The sequence below is a fragment of the Tenrec ecaudatus genome, chromosome 3 (genome assembly GCF_050624435.1).
Source record: "Tenrec ecaudatus isolate mTenEca1 chromosome 3, mTenEca1.hap1, whole genome shotgun sequence".
Taxonomy (NCBI): Eukaryota; Metazoa; Chordata; class Mammalia; order Afrosoricida; family Tenrecidae; genus Tenrec; species Tenrec ecaudatus.
Window position 1 is genome coordinate 172,054,197 of NC_134532.1, and position 24,075 is coordinate 172,078,271.

Here is a 24,075-nt window from a genome sequence, read left to right on the forward strand (position 1 = left end):
TATTGCGAATCTGTTGAATGTGTTTTCTTCCCCGCCCCACAGGCATTATGAGAAACCTCTACTCTGCCTTCGTCCTGATTATGGGTCTTTATTTTACTGGAACTGTGGCAAACACCCCAGGAAAGAGCGGGATTTTGTTCAATTCAGAGCGCCCACGGAGTGGAGATCTTGGGACAAATGGTTCTCGGAATGAGCCCGCTATCTCGCTTTCCAGCGGCTTTGTCGCCGACCAGCATGTGGCATCGTCACAGGCATCAGCTCTAGGGGACGGAAGTCTCGATGTCTTCAGGCTTCTCTGCAAGCCGAACGTGAACCGAGAACACTGGAGCATCAGGCAACTGGACCTGAGCAACCGCCTCGTGCCGACAATATCCTTACGCGCTCTGGCACACATGCGCGGTTTGGAAGTCTTAAACCTCAGCAACAGCGCCATCCGCACCTTTTCCTTGGCTCTGCCGCGTCTTCAGTCCTCGTGGGCGAAGCCTCGGAGGAGCCGACGGATCCTTCCCCTGCTGAAGGAGCTCATTCTCCAGAGGAATCAGCTCAGTGACACGCCCAGGGGTGAGTATAATCGGCAAAGAGAGGCAAGAGCCACGATGGGTGTGTCTCGTGTCAAGATGGAGCCTGTGCTAACTTTCAGTTTCGAGGAAAGGGGAGCGACTTGATCGTGCATCGGGGGTGTCTTCGTGGACCTGGAAGCAGGCAGGTATATAGCACGGGCGATGTATAGGCCATGCGCTTTAGTCTCCCAGGAGAACAACTGTGGTTTTTCCAAGAGACACTCGCAAGAACGTAAGTGCCAAGTCAAAATGCGTAATTTAAAACGATCTACTTTGGTGATCATATTTGGTGCTAGATATAAGAATGCATCATTGAGGTACTCCTAGTATGTTGTTGTTGTTGTTGTTGTTGAGTGTGGTCCAGTCGGTTCCGATGCACAGCAACCAGTGGTGCGATTCCAAGAATTTAACCACCAGCTCACTGGCCTGCTGACTGCTTTGAGTATTTTTTAAAATGATATTCCGAAAGGTACTTTATTACTTCAGAGTGCTACTACTTAAATAAGAACAATAAGAGGCACACACAAGCTCTGAGTTTTAAAATAGTAATGCAAAAGTATTAAGTAATTAATGTCCAACAAACCCAATAAAACTGCTGTTTTAAGATATTTCCATATTGCTTGGTTGGCACCCTTGGCGGCAATATTCTTCTCTTTTTCCGAACATCATCAGCTGTGTGCTTTATCCTGAACCATCTTTTCACTGTAGGAGGGGTCCCCTTCCTGTGGAGGTAGGCCCATGAGACCACAGCCATTGTGTTTGCTGAATCACAAGCAGTTAGGCGGCTTCTCTTCGCTGAACATATTATGTGCGTCTTTGTAAAACCCCTTTCCGCTTCTGCTGAGCTTACAGCAATTGCTCTGACAATCATCATTCGCTCATGAGCTCACTGAGACGAATGACAAGAGTGTCATCTTCTGGTTGTCGGGCACTTTTTCCTCCTTATGTTCTTGTTTGTTTATCAAAGTAAGAAATGCCAGGGAAAAGCATAACGGGTTTTAGGAAATGAATCAATAAATATTATAAGCATAATGTTGTCTAATTTTTGATACCCATGGATGCATTAGGCTGCTCGTCAGCTGCTCCTCAGGATTTTGCTCTGATAATCGGCAAATTTACATGCAAAATAGATGAGCTCATTTCTACATTCCTATAGGGGCTTAGAAGAATACACTGCTGCACCGGCGAACATTTAAAAAGAGTGAGGCATGTAAACCTGCGATGTCCCTGGAGCATCTAAATGTTGGGCAGCCACCCCCTTAGAGAGAACCCTGAGTTCAAGTGCCACTTTAGCAACCAGTTCCCCAAACTCAACAACAACAACAAAATAGGTATCAGTTCTGCTGCGGGTGAACCAGCTGAATCCCGCCATCGATAGTGACCCTATCTATGTACAACAGAACAAACACCACTGCGGCCCTTTGATGTCCTCACAATGGTTGCTATGCCTGAGCCTATCGCGGCGGCTGCTGTGCCATCCATCCTGTCGATTGGTCTTGCCTGTCTCCCTGCCCCTCTACTTTACCAAGCATGGTGTTCTTCTCCAGGGACTCAATTAGGAGTCATAATCCAAATGGACTGTGCTAGCCTATTTAAAGTTTTTGGTCTTCCTGGGACACATTTTACCTCTAGTTAACCACTTGTACTCCAAAAAAATCAACGAAAAATAAGCTAATGGATTTTGCATGTAAATTTTCTTATTGTCAAACTAAAAATCTGAATTCTTTATCCTCTACCAGAATATTCCCGAGATCCTCCTAGCCTAATGATTAAAGTTCTCATTCATTTGAACTTTCTAGATGTTGGAGCATCCTGACAAACACAATCCAGTGTTTTGTTGAATTTTTTAAAATGGTATCTGGTTCATAAACCAAAACATCCTTTGCTCTTTTTATATTCCAGAGTTCTAGACACCAGGAGCCCTGGTGGGGTGGGGTTAGGTGTCAGGCTGCTAGGCAGCCACTCCCCGGGAGAAAGGGAGATTTCTACTCCCATGAAGAGTCACGATCTCAGACACCCACACAGACTGTTCGACTCTGTACTTCCGGGTCACCAGGGGTCAGATTCGACCCAATGGCAGAGAGTGAGTGAGAGAGTTCTAGACAATTTCCTTTCCTTATTACTTTTTAGTTTGGGACACTATTTGCTACGCACCTATGAGTTGGAACTGATGCAGTGAGTTTTGAGAACATTCAAGTACATTTTAAAATCATTCTCTAAGCATTGTACGCGGTGAGACTCAGAGGCCACCAGACTCACAATCATTTTTGGCTACCTTTGTCTAGATGGGTGGGTGCTCTCGTATCTCATGGAAGGTAAGTGGTGTCTCCCAAAGCAGCAGTCCAGAGCCAGCCCGGTAGTCTACGAGTCTCCATGTGGTGCCAGCCCCACGTGTTTTAAAATGGTGACCGCTGATGGAACGAGCCGAGAGCCACATAGGCCACTTCTGTGGCCACATAGGCCAATCTCAGCCATCGCCTGTCTTCAGAGTTGTGAGGGAAGCCAGCCCCTCACGCTACCACTGGTCCGGTAGGCGCAATTGTACGGTTACGATAGGTAAAGATTATAGTAAAGTCATAGGGAATACGAGAGAGAGAAGAGAAAGTAAAATTAAGGAATCAGACACATTTCATGGTAGCATGCTCACCTCCTGGACGGCCATGATCTCACCAGCCAGGTCCACAAAGAGTACTGGCGGAGGAGAGGGGAGAAGAGAGAAATTGATTTGTTTCTAACCTAGGCTTATATATCTTCTGGGGTGTGCAAGCCCCCAATTACAGGTGATGACCTACATCACAGGAAGGGGTTGTACTCTAGATAATGCAGTAATGGGAGGGGGATGATCTAGGGGTGTACGTGTTACAGGTAGAGGGCAAATTAAGGGTGCACATGTGACAAGATGGGCGGATCCTTGATTCAGGATGGCAGCCTAGCTAGTCATAGAGCTGGTTTGACTACTTCTCTGGCTCTCCATAGAAACAATCACCATCCTTATCAGTAGGGTGTGAGCCCCACCTACAGTGGACCAGACAGCAGTCTGACTGCTCTGGATGGCTGATGCCTACAGGGAGAATAACTTGACAATCGTTTACCATTAGTTGCAAGCAGTGTCCTAGGACTGACATCAATTTGGGAGAGACAAGCTGGGGAAGTCTTTTTATATCCCACAGAGTCAGTGGCGATGTCCAAAATGAGCTTCAAGTTGGGAAAACACTCCCAGAAGGTGCTTAGAGGTCTTTAAAACCAATTCAAGTTTGTCTTATTCTTAAATCATTTTATTAGGGGCTCATACAATTCTTATCAAAATCCATACATACATCAACTGTGTAAAGCACATTTGTACATTCATTGCCCTCATCATTCTCAAAACATTTGCTCTCCACTTAAGCCCCTGGCATCAGCTCCTCATTTTTCCCCTCCCTTCCCGCTCCCCCCTCCCTCATGAACCCTTGATAATTTATAAATTATTACTTTGTCACATCTTGCACTGTCTGATGTCTCCCTTCACCCACTTTTATGCTGTCTGTCCCCCAGGGAGGAGGTCACATGTAGATCCTAGCAATCGGCTCCTCCTTTTCAACCCACCCTCCTGGTACCACCACTCTCACCACTGGTTCTGAAGGGATCATTCTCCCTGGATTCCCTGTGTTTCCAGTTCCTATCTGTACCAGTGTACATCCTCTGGTTTGGCCAGATTTGTAAGGTAGAATTGGGATCATGATAGTGGCAGGAGAGGAAGCATTTAGGAACTAGAGGAAAGTTATGTGGTTCATTGTTGCTATATCACACCCTGATTGGCTCGTCTTCTCCCCGAGACCCCTCTGTAAGGGGATGTCCAGTGGCCTACAAACGGGCTTTGGGTCTCCACTCCGCACTCCCCCCCCCATTCACAATGATATGATTTTTTTGTTCTTTGATGCCTTATACCTGATCCCTTCGACACCTCGTGATCACGCAGGCTGGTGTGCTTGTGCCATGTGGGCTTTGTTGCTTCTGAGCTAGATGGCCGCTTGTTTACCTTCAGACATTATATCTTTTGATAGCCTGGCACCATCAGCTTTCTTCACCACATTTGCTTGTGCACCCGCTTTGTCTTCAGCGATCGCATCAGGAAGGTGAGCATCATGGAATGCCAGTTTAATAGAACAAGGTATTCTTGCATTGAGGGAGTACTTGAGTGGAGGCCCAATGTCCATCTCTTACCTTAATACTAAACCTATAAATATATGCACGAAGGTCTATTTCCCCATCCTCATATATAAATATATTTACATATGTACATGCCTTTATTTAGACCTCTATAAATGCCCTTTTCCTCCTAGTTCTTTCCTCTATTTCCTTTGACTTTCCTCTTGTCCCACTATCATGCTCAGTCTTCATTTGGGTTTCAGTAATTTCTCTTGGTTACATTACCCTTGATCACGCCCTCCCAGGCTTCCTACACCCTCCTCACCACCGATTTGGATCACTTATTGTTCCCTTGTCCCTGGACTTGTTAACACTACTACCTTCCCCCCTCCCATGTCCTCCCAGAACTGTCAGTTCTGTTGTTTTCTCCTCCAGATTGTTCATCCAGCCCATCTTATTTAAACAAACCTGCGGAGATAATAATATGCACAAAAACAAGACAGAGCAAAACCAAGCAACAAAAGAAAACAAAACAACAACAAGCCAATAACCAAAAAGCAAAACAAAACACAACAAGGAAGAAAAGCTTGTAGTTAGTTCAAAGACTGTTTGTTGGCCTTTAGGAGTGTTTTCCAGTCCAGTCTGTTGGGGCGCCAAGGCCTGGCCCCAAAGTCTATTTTTGGTATTCCCTGGGGACTTCATTGCTCTGTTCCCCTTGCTCTTCTGTTGCATGCCCTGAGCATTTTGCCTCAGTGTGGTGGGATCAGATTGGGCAGAATTCCCAAACTATGTCTCCAGTGTTGTCCCTGTAGGACTATGGGTCAGTGAGGGATGTTGTTTCTCATAGTGGGGCCAGCCATGTGATCTTCTCTGTGGAATGGCTGCTGTGAGCAAGAATATCGTCCTCAAGGCTTGGTGGGCCAGGATGTGCTCCACTCTCTCTTCTCCCCCTTCATTTGCTCCCGCATGCTCTGATGAGATATGTCCTCTCCCGGAGCTACAGATTCAGTGCTGTCCTCCGAAATAAATTTTTCTGAGGGGAGGGGCAGGTGTCCACATAGTTGGGATTGGGGCCCAATTCAAGTTTTAAAGTAATAAAACAACACCAGGAACCACAATGTACTTAAAAGCATTAGCTAAGAGAGAGTGGTCTCCAACTCACTTATATAATTTAACCTCAGGGGCTGGCCTATGGAGGCCGGGTGTAGTAGTTGGTTACAATTGACCTGCTAACCCAAGGTCAGCATTTAGAACTCATCAGCCACTGTGCAATAGAAAGTTGAGGCTCTCTGCTCCCATAGAGATTGACTGCAGCCTTGGAGCCCTCGGGAGCCGGTCCACTAGAGGAGTGGGAATCCACTTGGTGGCAGGGCTGACCATGGCATGGAGGAAATCTTAAAATGGTGTTCCCAACTCATCAAAGTCACCAACTGAGCTGGAATAAAGCTCAGTTCCTTAAGTCTGACTCTAGGGCTCTATTAAACTCTATGACGCTGAGAAACTCAATAAACAAGCCTGAATATGGCAAGTTTAATGTGTAGCTCCGGAGAACTCCGTCCCTGCCCCACCCCAATCTTCTCCAAGCTAGCGCTTAAGATTTGATGTTGTTGTTAGTGACCACAAAGTCACCTTCAACTACATGGAACATAACCTCGTCTGGGCCGGTGCCATCCCACGGTCAGTGGCATATTGGGCCACTGAGATCCAGAGGGTTTTTCCTGGCTGATTTTCAGAAGTATGTCCGCAGGCCTTTCTGCCTAGGCCATCTTAGTCCATTGAATCTTGTTCAAGTGAAGGCCACACTCAGGGGTGGAAACTGCGCATGAAAGTCTGTGGCCAGCAATCAACCTGGAAAATTCTACCCCTGAGCTACCACTGTCCTCATGTGAAAAGATATACATAAGACCAAAGGGGTCGTTGTTAAGAGATCCAGGTGTCAATCCCGGGTCTATTTCTTTCTGCCTACGTTTTGTCATTTGCAAAATGGGAATCATTTGAGGGAGATCATTTTGTGAAGACTGGAAGAGATGTTTGTTAAGCCCTCCAGGCATAAAACAAAGTGCACAATTAAATAGGAATTTAGAAATAACCTCGTCCCTCTACTCCAGAGCTACACACCACCTTCTCTGCCCTTGAACTTCAAGGGTATTCATTCCATTCAATTACGCACTGAAATATCATAGGAATTATGAGGTCTCTCACACACACACCTTACAGAAGTCAGGTAGTTACCATGAAAATGTTAAGAAAACTCTTATTTCACCTTGGTGTCTTACGCTGTCGTTTTCCCCTTATATTGCATTCCCCAATATAAGTGTTTGTATATAAAAACATCATTCACTCTACAAAGAGACCTATTGTCTCAAGGCTTATATTCAGAATGCTCAACAGTTGGTCTTCAGCCTGCGCTCCTCCAATCCGCTACCTCCTCGATGGAGTGCTAGGGCAGCAATCCTACCAGACTGCACTGGATGATGAGAGGAAAGACACAGGGTGGATTGCCTCCACCAGGCGATGGCCGACAAGAGCTTGACCTACATAGAAGAATTTCTTACTAACGTCCCAGCTGAGTCTCAGCCCGGGTTCTCTCTCATTTTTTCTCAAACCTAAAGCTTCTTGCTCGGTCCTTTCTGATTTCTTCTTTTTTCTTTTAATAGATATACAATTACAGAGCAATAAATACTTGCAGGCGGGAGCTCTGATGGTTTAATGAGTTACATGTTGGGGTGCTAGCCACACTGTCGGCAATTCAAAACTGCACATCACTCTGCAGGAGAAAGATGAGCTTTTTGCTATCGTAGAGATTTCACAGTGTCGGAAACCCATAGAGGCAGTGTTACTGTGTCCCATTGGGTCACTGTGAGTCAAAACCGACTCAATGGCAGAGTTGTTTTTTAAATAAGCACAGGCCCCATCCTGAGTGGACAGCTCACATTCAGCTCCAGCCACATGCTGTCTTGTCCCAATTAGAACTGCCCATTTTTCAAGAGAAGCCAGGAATTCAGATGCGTGTATGAACTCTTGAATGTTGGTGTGATGTTTGAAATCCCTGCAAAGGGCAAACACCATGGTCTCTGGCCAACGGAGCACATGCGCTAACCTTTGCAGGGGGGTGGAGATGTGAATTCTTCCCCGAGGGACTGATCATCTTATGCAAGGTACTGGGGAGGGTCACTTCACAGCTGAATGTTGCTTATGATGAACTGTGTTTTGCCACTAGTAACCAGCCCATAAACTTTTAAAGGGCAAGAATCCTGTGCTCTACTTGTCCTGAACACCAAATGCCTTGCCCGTAGTTGTTGTCCGAATGGTCCCTTGCTTCATCTCTAAAACAGAAATGAACATGTGACACTGGCCATGGTGAAGCCATTTCAACCCAACTGTCCTCCCTCTGCACAAACAGGACCTTGCAGAGAAGGCCAGGGATGCGCCCTTCTGGAACTTAGCCGCCATCATCGGTTCTTATGTCAGTTACAGAAATAAGCGTGAACGGCAAAACAAAAGTTAATGTAATCTCCCAAATGTTCCCCTGAAACACTTATTTGAAAAATCATATTTGGGAGACTCGCATGGATTAAGCCTCCATTGAATTCCTTCTGACCATTAACCAGAGATGGGGACGGTCTGGCCCCCGTGCACAGTGCTTGGGAGAGTGGGGTGCGTCCATCCAGTTAGCCAGCCTGGGAAGAGGCAGCCTCTCCTAGGAGCTTGCTGGGGGTGTCCTTGATGGCGATCACGTGACGGGGCATTGCGTAGTCACGAGTCATGCCCTGACTACCGGGGTCAGAAGGCCCTGAACCCCATTAGTAAGTTGTGTCAAGCATAATGTACGTGTCCAAATCATGGTCCTGGTCCCACTTCTGCAGTCCCACTGTAACTGTGATCTGCTGCCGACCATGTGCTAGTGACTGTTTCCTTCTGCACCTTTTTTAAAGTCCCCTGATCTCAGTAAACCCTTGGATGACCTCATGTTAATGGTCTCTCCCATCTGCATGCTAGAGCCTTGTCCTGTTTACGACGTAATAAAGATTCTCCTTAAACTATCATTAAAGATGTGAGAGACTGCTGAGACTGGCATCCTGTCCCCAAACCTTTATTGTCATTGCCAAATGGGCCTCTGGAATGAAATGAGAAGCAGAGGCGGAACCCAGAACTCCATTAGATTATTCTTGCCAGAAAGTAAAATCTAACGATAACTTTTCACCTTTAAAACATACAAAAGGAAAAATAATAAAAAATTTTAAAAAACATACAAAAGACACTAGTCACCACATCAGCAGCATGAGTAAAGAGTGCAGCTGCATAACAGCATGGCAACCGCATAAGGCTGGCAGAGTGCACCCACCCAAGGGAAGCATGAAGACAACATTCTCCTTCCATTGCCCTAGCCGGGCTCTGCAGTGCGTACCTCTAGTTCAATCCACGGACTACCGATCACCTCTTTCAAGCAAAGGTAGACAGTAATGGAAGCTTTTATCATGACATTAGCATATGTCCTATTAGAGGAACTCAAAGTGTATAAAACACGAAGCTTGCATCTTTCTCCCAGTCCCACCCCCTCAAGCATCTCGCCCCTCGGCATAACTGCCAAGCCACTTGCCGTTGAGTAGACTCAGGCTCATGGCAATGTGTACGCGCTGCAGTAGAACTATGCTCCCACAGGGCTTTCCCTGGCTGAGTCTTTTCGGAAGTAGGACACCAGGCCTTTCTTTCGAATGGCCTCTGGGTGGACTTGAACTGCCAGCCTTCCAGTTAACAGCTGAGCACCTTAACCATTTGCAGAAGAATGGATTTATTTGACTTGTGGGGCAGGAGAAGAATACTGAAAGTGTCATGGACTGCCAAGAGAGTAAACCAATCTGTCTTGGAAGAAGGATAGCCAGAATGCTCCTTAGAAATAAGGATGGCGAGATCTTGTCTCGCGTACTTCAGATATATTGTCAGGAGGGATCAGTCCCTGGGAAGGACATCATGCTTGAGAAAGCGGAGGCGCAGCGTAAGAGAGGAAGGCCCTTGACAACATGGACGGACACAGTGGCTGCAACAATGGACTCAAACATACGAACAGCTGTGAGGGCGGGGAGGGACCGGGCAGTGTTTCCTTCTGTTGTGCACGGGGTCGCTGTGGGTCAGAACCAAGATCATGGCACCTACTAACAGGTGGAAACTACGCGAATAGTTCAATTCATATTCTTGTAGACTTTTTCTTTGCTCACTCAAAATACATGTTTGTGTCTGTATATGGCCCCCCCCCCACCCTGACTTTGGAAATGTACGTTATATGCTTTTCTGAAGCTTAATATTTGTCTTCTAATACCTTGGAATTGTGTTCAGTTGGCTCAGGTCGATCTACTGGAGAATGGCCTCAACTTTCCCGGCGACAGTGTGCTGTGTAGTAGCGACACCCCGGGCTCGAACAATGGAGCGGCGCTGGGCTGTCCTGAGGGACAGCAGCTGAGACCCTCATTTGCTTTGCATTTTAACAGATCTGTGGCAGCTGGGGGCCTTACAGAGTTTGGATCTGTCCTTCAATAGGATATCCCGGATTGGTTTGACCGACTTTCAGAACTGCCTGCACCTGGAGCGCCTCTACTTAAAGAGCAACAAGATCGTCAGAATTCACCCAGAAGCCTTCAGGAATCTCAAAAAACTGCAGGTTCAAAAATAATTTTTACGCTATTCCAAACCCCCAAACATCAAAGCAATTGCATTAAAAGAATGTTTCTACTCAAGAATGTCTTCATGCCCAGTAGGACTGGCTATAAGTAAGACAGGATGTAGATTTTAAGATGCCTTAGAAGCTGGAAATGGTGCAGGACCAGCCGGTGTTTTGTTCTGTTCTGCACAGAACCAACTCAAAGGCACCTAATACAAGAGCTGAAGTCTCTTGTTCTGCCTTAAAATCAAAGGCCAGCGGGATGGGCATGCTCTTTAAATATGGTACTCGACTGCATGGATTGGCCCATTTCTTTTCTAGATCAAATTAAATTTAACTCAAGTTTCCACTTCCCAGAGAGCAAACCAGTAAAGCTTAGTTCTCAGTGAGGCTCCCTCCCTAAGGCGTACGACCAATCAATTAGCCAGAGGTGGTGATCTCTCTGGAACACTGGGGGACTGCGGAGATGTCAACCACCCAGGACTACATGGGTCTCTGAGGCAGGTGGCGGTCATTTCCAGGCCCCCAATGGATCGCAGTCGTACTAACAATAATGACAACAGGGCACATTTGGGTAGCGCGTCCCACAGGCTACGCGGTCTCTAAATGTTGAGTGCTTCTTGAGAGACTCCACTGCACCATTTGGAAATATTGAGCACGCCCCCTTCCACGGTCTTTTATTGTTGTTATTGTTCGGTGCCACCAAGTCGGTCCCAACTGATAGCGGCCCTGTGTACAACAGAGAGAAACTGCGCCCGGTCCTGCAACAGCCTCACGATTATCCCAGTGTTTGAGCCCATTGTTGCAACCACTGGGTCAACTCATCTTCTTGACAGCCTTCCTCTCCCACCCTCACCCCTCTAACCTTATTGGTAAGGTTGTCAGCAGCTACTTCCTCTGAAGTGGACAGCCAATTCCAACTTCATTGTCTGTTTTTAGTCTGGAAGTTCTGCTGAAACCTATTCACTTTGGATAACCTGCTATTATTGAAAATACCAGTACAGCTTCCAACATATAGCAGCGCGCAAGTCACCATAGTAGAGACAACTGGCAGACCAGTGGTGGCACGCGTGGCTAGTAGCTGTCACCTCACACAGCACTGATGTGGACTAGGTGTGCTGGTACCGCAGAGAGCTAGGCACTCACTGAGCTGCTAAGCACAAGGTCAGTGGTTGAAATCCATCAGTTGCCCTGAGGGAGAGAGATGAGGCTTTCTACTCTCGTAAAGATTCAAAATCTTGGAAACCCACGGGGGCAGTTCTGCCCTATCCTGTAGGATCACTATGTGTTGGGATAACCCGGATGGCAGTCATTTCGATTTGAGTTTTTATATAGATGCATGATGTTCCCAATTGTAGATCCTGTTATCAAGCATATACACAAGATGAGACTCCTACTTCTCCATGCTCAACCAACCCCACTGGCTCTTTCAACCAAAAGGACTCCCCTAAGCCTTTCCTCTCTGAGGAGGGGGTTTAATGAATCTAGTGAGATGTGTAGACTCTGGAGCCAAGTCTACACCTCGTGCCCTCCACTCTCTACCCATACAACCTTGGGCAAGTTACCAGCTCTCCCTGTGCCTCACTTACCTCCGCTGTGAGATGGCAAGAGTGTAGCTCCTTCCTCATAGATTTCTCTGAAAATTGTCTTACCATATACACATGAGGCGCCCTGGTGGCATCGGGGTTTCACGTGGGTTGCCATTCACAAGGTCAGCAATTAGGAACTATCAGGCAACCTTTCTACTCCTGTGAAGAGTTACAATCTCAGAAACCCACAGGGGCAGTTCTACCTTCTCCTATAGGGTCGTTCTGAGTCAGATTTCACTCAATGGCAGTGAGCTTGGGTTTGGTGGTTTCCCGTAAACAGAGTGCTTAGTGCTGTGTTTAGCTGGGCTGCGAACTGAAAGGCTGGCAGAGGCTCGGTGAGAGAGAGTACAGGCGGTCCGCTTCTGTCAGGACAGCATGGAAAGCCCTCGGGCTGCTCTAGTCTGTGCCACGGGGTCCCTGTGAGTTGGGATCAACAGGACGCCCCCCCAGCAAGAGCAACAGTCAGAAGTTGATTGACAAAGCTCTAAAGTGACCACGGAGCACCATCCCTTTAACACACAAGTCTGATGGTGTTCAAAGCCTTGGATGATTGCAGGATAAGAGTCTGGTCCCGGGCGACCTCGCCAGCCTCACCTCCTAGCACACTCCCTTGCCTCTGCAGCCACCTTGCAAGCTCTCCCCACGGGCTGCTCCCTTTGCCTGAAAACTGACAGACTCAACCTCATCCTTCCCGCCTGGGCTTGAATGTCACTTCCTCAAGGAGGCTGTCGCTGGCCCTCCAGATTAAGTTAGGGTCCCCATGTATGCATCCTTACAACATGCTTAGCTTTCTCCTCAGTACACATATCCCTACTGAAAATCTGAAAATACCTCATTTTAGGAAGGCTATTTGTTAAATGGCTGGTGGCATTTACTCATTGGACTGCTAACTGCAAGGTCAGCAGTTTGAAATCACCAGCCGCTCCTTGGGAGAAAGATGAGGCTTTCTACTTCTGTATAGAGTTATAGCCTCAGAAACCCACAGGGGCAGTTCTCCTGTGCTAGGGTCAGTGTGACTCGGAATCAACTGGGTGGTAGTGAAGTGGCTTTGTTGTTATTGTTGTTCTTGAATGGACAGTCCCATAGCCTCTCCACTGTAAGCCCGTGGAGGACTTGCACCATGTCTGTTTTGATTCCCCCCCCCACACACACACACATGCTTAGTACAATGCCTGGTGCTTAATATACCAGCCTCACTTGTTGAGCGAACGAAGGGAATGCATGGATGGATGATGTCACAGGTAGGTGTATCAGTCATCTCACGCTAGAGTAACACACGCTACAAATTCAGCCGCTTAAAACAGTTTGTCTCAAAGTCTCTGAGGGTCAGGTGTGGCCAGGCCACAGCGCAGCTGATACCTTGGTCTCCAGGCCCCTCGGTGGAGGTGTTGGCCAGGGCTACAGTCTCACCTGAAGGCCCTCCTGGGGGCCTTAACCTCTTCAGAACTGCAAGGTGCGTAAGCTACTGATGCGAGGCCAAGCTAAGCCGAAGTTCTTTTCTCGCCCACCCCAGCACCTCCCTTTCTGTTGTTGGGGCCCTTCCACCACGTCTCAAGACTGTGGGGTTCCTGTGTGGTTGGTCAGGCACCCTTGCTCCCCGAGGGTTACAGTGGGTTCTGGTTCTCTGCGTAACTGGCCTGCCTTGAGGTGCTGTTGAGTGGCTTGTCTGTGCCAGCTCTTCTTAGGGTTTATAGAACTCAAAATGCCCGTGAAAATTTTCCTGGATGTTTTTACAGACAGGTGGCCTTGATAATCACATTTGGACTCTGGCATGTTGACTCATGATCTCCACCCCACTGCCACCCCCACCCCCTTGTAACAAGGCTTACATTTTCTCTTTTGTGACTTTTTTCTCTTCCATGTCAACAAGCACCCCTCCCCAACAAGCCCCAGCCCCCACCCGTGAGCTTCCTGCTCCACCGAGCCCTGCAGCCCGGCGAGGTGGGGGCTCAGACTGAGCCCCAGGAGATAGGCCCTGCACAGCCGTGGGGCCAGATCAGGTCCCAACACTGCCAGTTTGTCATTTTTCACTGAGCACTTGCTGTGTGCCGGGCCCTGGGTCAAGGCTATCTGGGACATGGGGTGTGGCCCAGGGGGAAGTGCAGGGGATTTTACCAATCCCAAACTCAATTGTGACTCACAGCAGCGACCCTAGAGGACAGAGGAGCACAGTCCCTGAGGTTTCAGGAACTGGAATGCTTCCCCTGTCTCCTGCAGAGCCACTGGTGGCTTCCGGCTGCTGACCTTGGCTTAACGCATTAGCCTACCAGGGCTCCTGAGGGAGGTTTTGGGAGGAGTAGAAGTAATGTTCATAAGAAGGCCTTAAAAAAACAGAAGACCTTAAAAGAACACAAGGCTCAAAGCAGACATTCTTTCTCTGCATAGGGGACCAAAGTGACAAGAGTACAGGGGACAGGGAGTTGATGTCAGTGGAAGAGGATCAATTCATACTCGGAGATGGATCAACGCAGTTCGCAGAAGGGACTTCATGTCACTGGATTATCCATTAGAAACGGTTGACTTGGTGTGTGTTGTGTGTATTCTCAGCACCAACTACAACTACTAAAAAAGAAAATAAAAAAATCATTTGGGGGGAGTGATTGGGAAATCAGTGCTACATGATCAACCCATAAACCATTCAATATTAAATGCTAGAACAATAAATGGTTGCTTCAAATCATGCATGTGAAGCACCACAGAGACAGGGCTTAAACCGATCTGTGGGATTACCAAGCAGTTGTGACATGGGAAAGAGGAGGGGGCAGGGCTTCGGAGAAACAGAAAAGGGACTGGGTTCATTCTGCCCTCAGGCCCCAGAGGCAGGAGACACAGCACACCATGACACAGGTAGTACGTGGCAGCACCCGGGACCACCAAGCGGGACTCGTAGGAGACGGTTTGTGTATGGCATGCAGGGCAGACTTAGGGAGACTTCCTGGAGTTTTCTGTGAATTGGCATTTGGCCTGATTCTGCTGACTCAGGGAGCAGATCGCTGTTGGGAAACCCCCCCCCCCCCGGGGGGGAGATTAGTACGAGTACACAGTGACTCAGGAGTGTGAGAGTCTGATACAGGGTGTGGTTGGAGAGTGTATTTAGTAAATTGTTCAATAAGGAGAAAGGACAGGCCTCCAGAGAGGATCTGAAAACTGCATTGAGGCAGCATTTAAGCCAGCCTGGGCCGTGGCTGTGAGGCAGCATTTAAGACAGCCCGGGCCGTGGCTGTGAGGCAGCGTTTAAGACAGCCTGGGCCGTGGCTGTGAGGCAGCGTTTAAGCCAGCCTGGGCCGTGGCTGTGAGGCAGCGTTTAAGACAGCCTGGGCCGTGGCTGTGCTCTGAAAATAGTACTCGAAGCTCAAGCTGCCCCCACTCTGGCTTCCTGCTGTTTCAGGCTACAGCCATGTCCAGCTGTGGTCAGCGCCTGCTCAGCCTCTTCTCTGAAGTCACTGAGCCCCTTGGTCCCTGCTTTCCCTTCCATTTCCCATTAAACGAGAGGAATTAGTCATCTCGCGTGCACTGAACAACCATGGATGAAGAGACATGGGTCAACCTTGAGCTAATGCTTGATGCAGAGGCTCTCTCTCTGCCACTTCCGGTCAGCCACCGTTCTTCTGTGCTCTGCCCTCGACCTCTCGTTCTGTGTCTTCCACTACATTCGCTATCATGGCGCTTCTAGAAATTCTAGGCCTGGCTTCTAATCTAATCCTGGACAACCACATGGAAGTTTAGGTTTGATCTGACAGCAGGAATTACAACTGATATGAAGGAAGAAAGGGGGAAAGAATGGGCACCTGGTACAGGCACCATACTGAGAGCTCGCACATTCTGTCATCCTGACAGCAGCCCTGTAAAGGAAGGCTCTAGGCAGTGCATGGATTGTTGTGAAGGGCTGAGCAAAGATGCAAACCCACTCTTCTCGAATGCTCCAGCGAAGAGCTCATTTCACATTGCCTCCAGAGATCTGACCACTGTGCCTTTCTCTAAATGCTAACTCCTGGTTTCTTCTCATTCCACTTTTTCTCACACAGGTTGTAGACCTCAGCGGTAATGCCCTGACCAAGACCCTCCCCATGATGGCCATTGCGCTGGAGCTTCCCCGTCTGCAGGTGAACTTGGCGGACAACCAATGGCAGTGTGACTCCAGCGTGGCGCTCTTCCAAGACTTCATCTCTCAGTCCTGGAGGAAAACATGGAATGAAATTTGCAAGTTTACAGGTAAGTCGGTAGAACCTCTTCACTCTTGGAGGAGCTCCATTTGAATTGAAACAGGCAGACAAGAAATTCCATCTCTGTTAAAAGAATGGCCAAGCCAAAGGCAAACCAGTTGCTGTCAAGCCAATGCCAACTCGGGGCCTTTAATCCTGATTCTAAGCTAATAGTGAGTCAAACTCGTAAGCGTGACCCCACCTATCTACGTATTGCAAAACTCGTGTGTGTGTGTGATGATGATCATTGTCACTCTCCCAAATTATAAGAATGGGTTGATGGTGTTGAAATAACACATAATAGTCTGTAATATATATACTTTTTTTTTTCTTGGATGTCTTGGCTAAATTTCAAACTCCTTACTGAAAACCAAGGGTGTGGGTGAGTTAGTTTGTTTCATCTTATTGCCTACATGAGTCCTGGACTTTGCTGCATGCAGGACAGATGTGAAAGAAGAAAAGTAGAAAAGTGGGGATGTCTCCAGGTTGAGAAGAAACGCAGAGACACCAGGGAGAAGACGTCATGGTGGCCACGTTTGCTTCATTCTGTTGTAAATGTCACGGCAGGCACTTGGAATTACAAATGATTGTGAAAGACAGAACATCCTTGGCAACTAGTAGAGAAACTTAGATATTTGGGGTTTTCCCCACACTAGAGAATGGAGAGGAACTCGCATTGCAAACACAAGGCAGATTCTGCGGGGGGGGGGGGGGGGGGCGATGGAATGTTCTCACAGGCGTGACCAGCCCTTGCCCCTGTCTTCTCTTCCCCAGTGGGCAGCAGGCAGGCAGGAAGCTAGGAAATGGACACCCTCTCTGGCCTTGTTGTCATTGCCCCTGAGTGGCTTCCAGGTTTTTTGTTGAGCACCCAGTGGGTGAGGCCACACTGGATTCTCCATGCCTGATTGAAGAAATGAAAACAAAGCACAGCGAACCCATTGTCTTCGAGTTGATTCTGACCCATCCAAGCCTGTAGGACAGAGAAGCACTTCCCCAAAGGGTTGTCAAGGCTGTACATCTTTATAGAAGCAGACTGTCTCTTCTCTTAGGAAGCAGTCGGAGGGCTTGAACTACCAACCTTTTGGTTAGCAGCTGAATGCTTAACTATTGAGGCATCAGGGCTCCTTCTAAGCCACTAGTAAATGTGTGACAAGCCATAGACAGACTGTTGGCTTTGCACTAAAAACAAGAGTGGTCTGTGTGCTGGAACACGGAATATGCATATGGAATCAGCACTTTACAATATAGTGAGATAAGGACTGAGGAGGGCTCCGGGAAGCTTTCTCAACCCTCAGCGTGGTATTTCAAGGAGCCCTGGTGGCACGGTGGGTGATGCATTGGGCTGCAAACCATAATGGCAGCAGTTTGAATCCACCGGTGGCTCCTTGGAAGAAAGCTGAAAACTTTTGCTTCTGTTCAGATTTACAGCCTCAGAAACCCACGGGGCAGGGTGGGGGGGACAGTCCTGACAGGGTCACTCAGTCCAAATCAGTTCCCTGGCAGTGGGTTTGGGTTTTAGAGTGGCGTTTCGACGGCTACTTATTGTGTTTCATCCCTCCGCTTTTAGGGAACGAGGCAGAGTCTTCGTGGATTCCCAAGAGCAGAATCTCAAGGGAAACTCACCTTCCTCACACCAATGGGAATCACATGCAAGCAAGGCAGCCCCAGGAAGGCACATACATGAGCGTCTCCACTTCTGAGAAGCCGCAGCACGTGGGCTCTGTCATCAACGAGCGGAGACGGAGGTCAAGAAGCGCCAGGAGCACCCGCCACATTCAAACCCCCGCAAGGAAAGAGGGCTTGGACGCGTCCTCGCAGGACCTCATCCTGGCCATCTGCCTGTCAGTGTCCATCACGTTCTTTCTGGCTTTCTGCCTCGGGGCCCTGGCCAGGCCGTATATCGACAGACTGTGGCAACAGAGATGCCGACGCAAAGGCCCGACTCCAAAAAGGACCTATTCCAATGAGGGCTTCTACGATGAAATCGAAGTTGTGGGGAACAGACAGCCCCGAGCCGTGTTTCCTAACCAAGTGTTTCAAAATGTAAACCTCTATGAAAACCAGGGCGCCTTCTCAGCCATGCCAAGGCCACGCTCTGCCGGCGCTCCCGCCGGCGCCCCAGAAAGCGGCAGCGCGGCGCCTGATGGCCGCCCGAGGCCCGCAAGGCGGGGCGACAACTCCGGGGCAGGAGCCAGCGCATCCCCGGTCACTGTGCACAGACACCCAGGTGCTGACACGCACCAGGCAGCCCCCGAAGACCCCAGCGAGCTCCATTACGACACGGTGGCCCAGGAAGAGCCAAGAGCGGCAGATGAAGCTTCTGGAAGGCCAGGCGCTCCACTGGGATTCCCGGAGGAAGCACCGATGAGCACCTACATGAATTTCCAGCGTGCGCAGGAGGCGGCGCACAAAGGGATGCGGCCCGGGGACGAGCCTTCGGCCTACTCCAGCGTGGTCACGGTGAGTGATCAGGGCCACGCGGAGCCCCCCGTCTTGCCGCCGAGGCGGAGCAGTAGCCTGGATGGCCCTCCGGCCTGCAAGCAGCCCCTGCAGGACTGTGCGCCCTGGGAGACGCAGTGTGTGTTCGGGAGCGAGTCCGACTCTGACGCAGGCTCTCTGTTCACTCTCAGTTCGCTGAGCACAGAAGGTCCGAGAAGCGAAGAGGAGGATCCCGGCGGCGCGGGGAGCCAGCGGGCATGCGGGTCGCCAGCGACCGAGAACTCGGCGCAAAGGATAGATACCACGGGCTCGCAAGCGAGCCTAGAAGACGAGCTCACCTTCCAGGACATTCTGAGGAAGTTCGAGAGTCGCGGGGCTCGCCTTGAAAAGCCTCTGGTCTCGGATGCCGGGCCTGGCTTGTGGAAGGCTCATCAGCAAAGGGCCCCTTCCAGCAATAAGCTGGAGGACCTCTTAAGCCTTCCCGGGTCCCGGGCCAATAGTCCTGTAAGCGTGGAGGTCCCGGGGACGTTTATTTATGACCACGTCATAGCGCCTCCGTCCGAGAGGGCAGAATGGCACCGTTCACTGAGAGACCTGGACCTCGCCGACGTGGATATTTATTCAGGTCCTGTGGAGCCTCCCTCGCCTCCTGACCTGCAGGCCTGCCAGGAAAGAGACGCGGGCATTTATAAATATGAGGCACGCAGTCAGGGGATAGACACGGTTCAGCAACATACTCCTCGCAAAATCAGTGACTCGGAAAACGTAAGACCCTCACGACAGGATTCCACAGGCACCCTATGGCACGCAACGCAAGTGGACATTACGGAAAATGAGGACTTTGTATTTCCGCCTGAGGAGGAGGATCCTAGGACGGTTTTAAGTCTGGCACCGTTGGGAGCATCCTGTGGTGCTGAACCTGCTCTTCGATGTGACAGAGACAAGGGAGCGCGTTCCCAAGACTGCTCCGAGTACGCGCCACCAATGTTCCAAAAGCTTCCAAGTCCAGCCGCGTCCCTACAACCACGCGAGCCCTTCGCTGACGGAGAGCGGGCTGACGATGCTGAGAACCGGTTCCGGTTAGAAGATGACTCTCCCGTGTACGCCCAAAGGCAGACCCAGCCCGGTCAGCAGGGAGCTGGCGCTCTCTGTGAGGAACGCATCCACTAAGACAAAGACAAGGGCGTTCACCTTGATGAACCAAGATAAGGCAAGTGATAGTTTGTAGTGGGTGATGAAAGAGCTAGATGGGCCTGCTGACAATTGTCACGGAGTGTGAAGAAAGGCCGGCACAAGTTCTGGAGGCCACTCACACAATTAGAAAAGGTTCAGAGCCGGCCTAAATAGTTTACATAAACTTTGTTCAAAGGGGTACCCTTTTCTTGAACTAAGTGTCGATTAAAAAATCCGTTTTTGAAAAAAAGAAGGGATGTCGCCTGTGACTCCACAATGACAAAGGCCTTTGATTAGCCCTGTGGCGGAATGCTCTCCAAGCTGCCCTCTCAGGGGTTGCGGTCTTCCGTTTTCACCTTCTACTTCCATGGCGTTTTCTCACTTTCCTGCACACACTCCCTTTCTGCTTGCCCTCTGAAGGACAGTGTGTTGTTAAGCAGGGTTCTCTAGAGAAACAAAACCAGGACACTTGTGATTAGATAGATAGATCGGTTTATACAACAAGAAGGAATATAACAGCTAATTCGTCCATACAGCGGCAGAGAGAGCTCAGTTCAACTCACTTTCACTTAAGTCCTTCAACGCACATGGGCTGCTGGGTCCAAGGTCAAGGAAACAGACAGCGGAGTCTTCCCTCAGGCAAGGCTGACAGTCTACCCGAAGGCAGCAGGCAGCAGGGTCGGTCAGCAACGCTCAGTAGCTCAGAAGCTTAGTGTGGGGGACCAGCCTCCCCACAACCCAATGGGTCCAAGAAGTGGTTGTATAATTGAGAGCAAATTAAAGAGACATCAGACAAGATCAAGCATGCAAGGGATCACCTCCTCAGTCATGACTTCAGGGGCCAGGTCTGAGCAGAGAGAGAGCGAGTTTATATGATCTCGGCACACAGGCCACGGTAAGCACGTATACAACAGGAAAGGGTTGTACAATGGGCATCCACATAACAGAAGGGGGATGAACTAGGGGGGTACACGCAATAGGAAGGGGTTGCCCCAGGAGCACACGTGACAGGACGGCACATAAGTAACAAGAGGGGCAGGTTCCAGGGTCAAGACGGCAGCCTAACCGTGGTCGTCTCTGAGCTGGCTTGACCTTAGGCATCTTTGTCCTCTTCTCCAGGGGAACAATCTATGATCCTTCTCAGAAGGGAGTGGGCCCTACTTTGGATGGGACAGACAATAGGGGTCTTATTGCTTTTGATGGCAGACCACCTTTAGGCAGATAGCCTTTAAGCAGTTGACCTTCAAGTGTATACAGTCGCAGCCATGTGCTTGCAAGTAGTACCATAAATTTAGCATTGTTATGGGGGAGCATCGTGGGGAATAACTCTTAACTGAGGAGAAAGTGAGTGGGACATATCTCCAACCCACAAAAAAGAAGTTTTCTTCAATGGGATCCTTGGCCTCCCAGATTCCTTAACGCATGAATGTTGAGAATTTGCCGGTATATACTCACCTCCCAGTTTCCCACAGCTTATCAAACAAAGAAGGCCCTGATGATATCTCAAAAGCAACCAGGGCAACAGGATTCACCAGCCTCAAGCTCAAGCAATGTGTGCACCAGCAGGATAGCGAAGCAGGGCTCAAAGGAGCCACAAACATCTGAGGGGCCGGCCTCAATCCCAACTACTACGTGGACACCTGCCCCTGTCCCCAGAAGAATTGATTTCAAAGGACGACATTGAATCTGCACCTCTGGGAGAGGGACATATCTGATTGGAGCACACGGGAGCAGATGAAGGGGGAGGAGGAGAGAGTGGAGCACATCCTGGCCCACCAGGCCTCGAGGGCGATGTTCCCAATTAGAGCAGCCAGTCCACAGAGAGGACCACATGGCTGGCCCCACTAGGAGACATGACGTCCCTCGCTGACCCATATTCCTATAGCGGACAACACCGGAGACACAGTGTGGGAATTGTGCCCAATCTGATCCTGCCACACCGAAGCAAAACACTAAGGGGGTGCAACAGAACAGCAAGGGAACAGAGCGGCGAATTCCCCAGGGAATGCTGAAGGTGGACTTTGGGGCCAGGGCATGGTGCCCCAATAGACTGGACTATAAAACACTCCTAAAGACCAACAAACAGATCTCTTCTTGGCTCTCTAGGAGCAGGGCTTATAGCTCACTTGTCAGACCAAGGCTGTTTGTGGTATATAATAATTTGATAACCATTTTTTTTTTAAAAAGGAGCCTCAAACACTAGCAATATGATCTATGGGTTAGCTTAGCCCATAGGTAGTATAGCACACAGGTTGAGGCAGAAAACTAGCTAAAGCAACAGCACACTGGTCAGATCATCAGGGAGAAAGAAGATGGGATGTCGCCTCTCATTTATTTATTTCAGTCTTCCTCCAATCAAGCTGTGCTTGATTAAGCTCCACCCACATATTCCTATTGGCCGAGTTGGCACGATATATCTAACTATCACAGACTGCACCCCTTAAAGTTCTGTGTCTTATCTTTCTTCAAGTCCTGGCTGTCATTAGCCTGGAACCTAGCCTCAAAGCTCAACTTCTTAAAGATAATGGCAGATCTGCTTGGTAAATCTTATGATTTTCCCCAAGTTCCAGACCCACATTCTCAAACCCCAGTTGCCTGAATCCACAGAGTTCCTTCTGACAGCTCAAATGAATCATTCCCCCACCCCATATTCCCCTTCCTTGGTCACCTGCACCATACCTTCCAGCTAAAATGTCTTGAGTTGTCCCCAGCTCTGTTCCTTGGTTCCTCATATCTAACTAGCCTCTCTGCCCGTGCAGTGTACATTTCTGAATATCTATCTAGACTGGAAATGGTTTAGATGCTACATTCCAGAAGGGAATCAGGTAATTTGTATTAAACCAAGGTTTACATAGCAAGCACCTCTTTTTACTTACTGTCTATATTTATTTACAGCAGATTAAGGTAGGGCTTAGGTTCCCAAACTTGCTACCCTCTGTGCCTTACTACCTACCCCCTTTTCATTTTCTAGGATTACTTTTGGTTTAAAAATTTTAGCTTTTTAAATTCTTCCATTGTTCTCATGAATGGTGCCCACATCTTTTGAAAGGGCCTAAACAGCATTCTTCTGAATTCTGTTTCTAACAGCGCCAGGACCTCTTCTTCTGAGCAACAGTAGTGTGGTCTCCTGGGTTGGGTAGAGGTAGTTGGCTCTGTCTAGTGATGTGGAGAGGTCTCTAGGAGCTGGAAACCATAAAGTGGTGGAATGGACAAAGGAGAGAGAGATGAGTAAGTGGGGCATGAGTGTGTTCGGCCAGATTGACCAGAGCAACAAATGCATGCCACTCATATATGTATAAGAAAGAGCTTTCTATCAAGGAGTTGTTGGATCTCAAGAAAACATTCCAGCCCAGCCAAAATCAAGACTATAAGCCAGATCCTAATTCAAAAATCCCTCTTCAGAATCACACAGCTCCGTGCAATGATGAAGAATGCAGGAAGATCCAGTGGGTGCAGAGTCCTGTGGATCCAATGGCAATGGCCACATCACAAGGCTCTGATAGGTCTCATGCGCATGGTTTGCCAACAGGAAGGTGAAGCAGAGGAAATTCCCAGGATCCTCCTTTTTTTTGTTGTTCTTTACATAAACGTTTATTGGTTTATTATTATTTTTTTAAATTTTTTGGTTTTTTAAATTATTTTTATTTTAATTCATTTATGGCAGTATGGTTATCACTGATAATGAACTGTTATTAACAAAATGCAAGATGAAAAATCTCCTGTAATTCATTTTCCTTCCGATCTGATTATTGTATATCACTCAATTTCTAGTATGTAACTCAGATTAACCCGGGGCACATGCATCAGGCTAGACTCCGCCCCTACACTTTTATAACTTCAAGTTGACACAAATCATGTAACTACAACAAAAAATAAAATAAAAGTAATGATATTAATAATAAGCCCCGTCTTCAGAAAAAAAAATTCAGCGCTTTCTCTTATAGCTCATAATCCAGGTGCAGTAGTTATGCATTGGGCTGATCATTGCAAAGTCCACAGTTCAAAACCAGTATCAGCTCTGCAGGAAGAAGATGAGGCTTTCTATTTTGTAAAGAGCTACAGGGGCAGTTCTACCTGCCCTATTGGGTTGCTATGAATCAAAATGGACTTGATGGTAGTGAGTTTTTTGGGGGTTTTTTGGGGGGGGAGGTAAAGAGATAGGGCGTTTTGGGGGGGGAGGCTTGGTTTTCCTCTCTGACACTTCCAAGTTCTCCCAAGCTAATGAGTGGTACCTTCCCACAGGCTATCAGCATGTTCTAGTCCCTGCAACATGAAAGAAAACGTCACCCTGCAGCTCCCGCGAAACCCTACCTTCTTTTTCCCTTTCA

General features: G+C 48.6%; 1 protein-coding gene across 1 annotated transcript; it reads left to right on the top strand.

Annotated features, from left to right (window-relative positions):
* The first annotated feature begins 47 nt into the window (after positions 1 to 47).
* Positions 48 to 22,476, top strand: LRRC66 (leucine rich repeat containing 66). The gene is made up of 4 exons (XM_075544353.1): positions 48 to 561; positions 10,175 to 10,344; positions 15,959 to 16,145; positions 17,703 to 22,476. Exons 1-4 carry the CDS (start codon positions 48 to 50, stop codon positions 19,742 to 19,744), a joined length of 2,913 nt encoding a protein of 970 aa, XP_075400468.1. The 3' UTR covers positions 19,745 to 22,476.
* Positions 22,477 to 24,075: the final 1,599 nt, after the last annotated feature.

Coding starts and splice junctions, on each gene's coding strand:
- LRRC66 (XM_075544353.1), top strand. CDS start 48: ATGAGAAACCTCTACTCTGCCTTCGTCCTGATTATGGGTCTTTATTTT. Junction 562..10,174: donor GCTCAGTGACACGCCCAGGG/GTGAGTATAATC, acceptor GCATTTTAACAG/ATCTGTGGCAGCTGGGGGCC. Junction 10,345..15,958: donor GGAATCTCAAAAAACTGCAG/GTTCAAAAATAA, acceptor TTTCTCACACAG/GTTGTAGACCTCAGCGGTAA.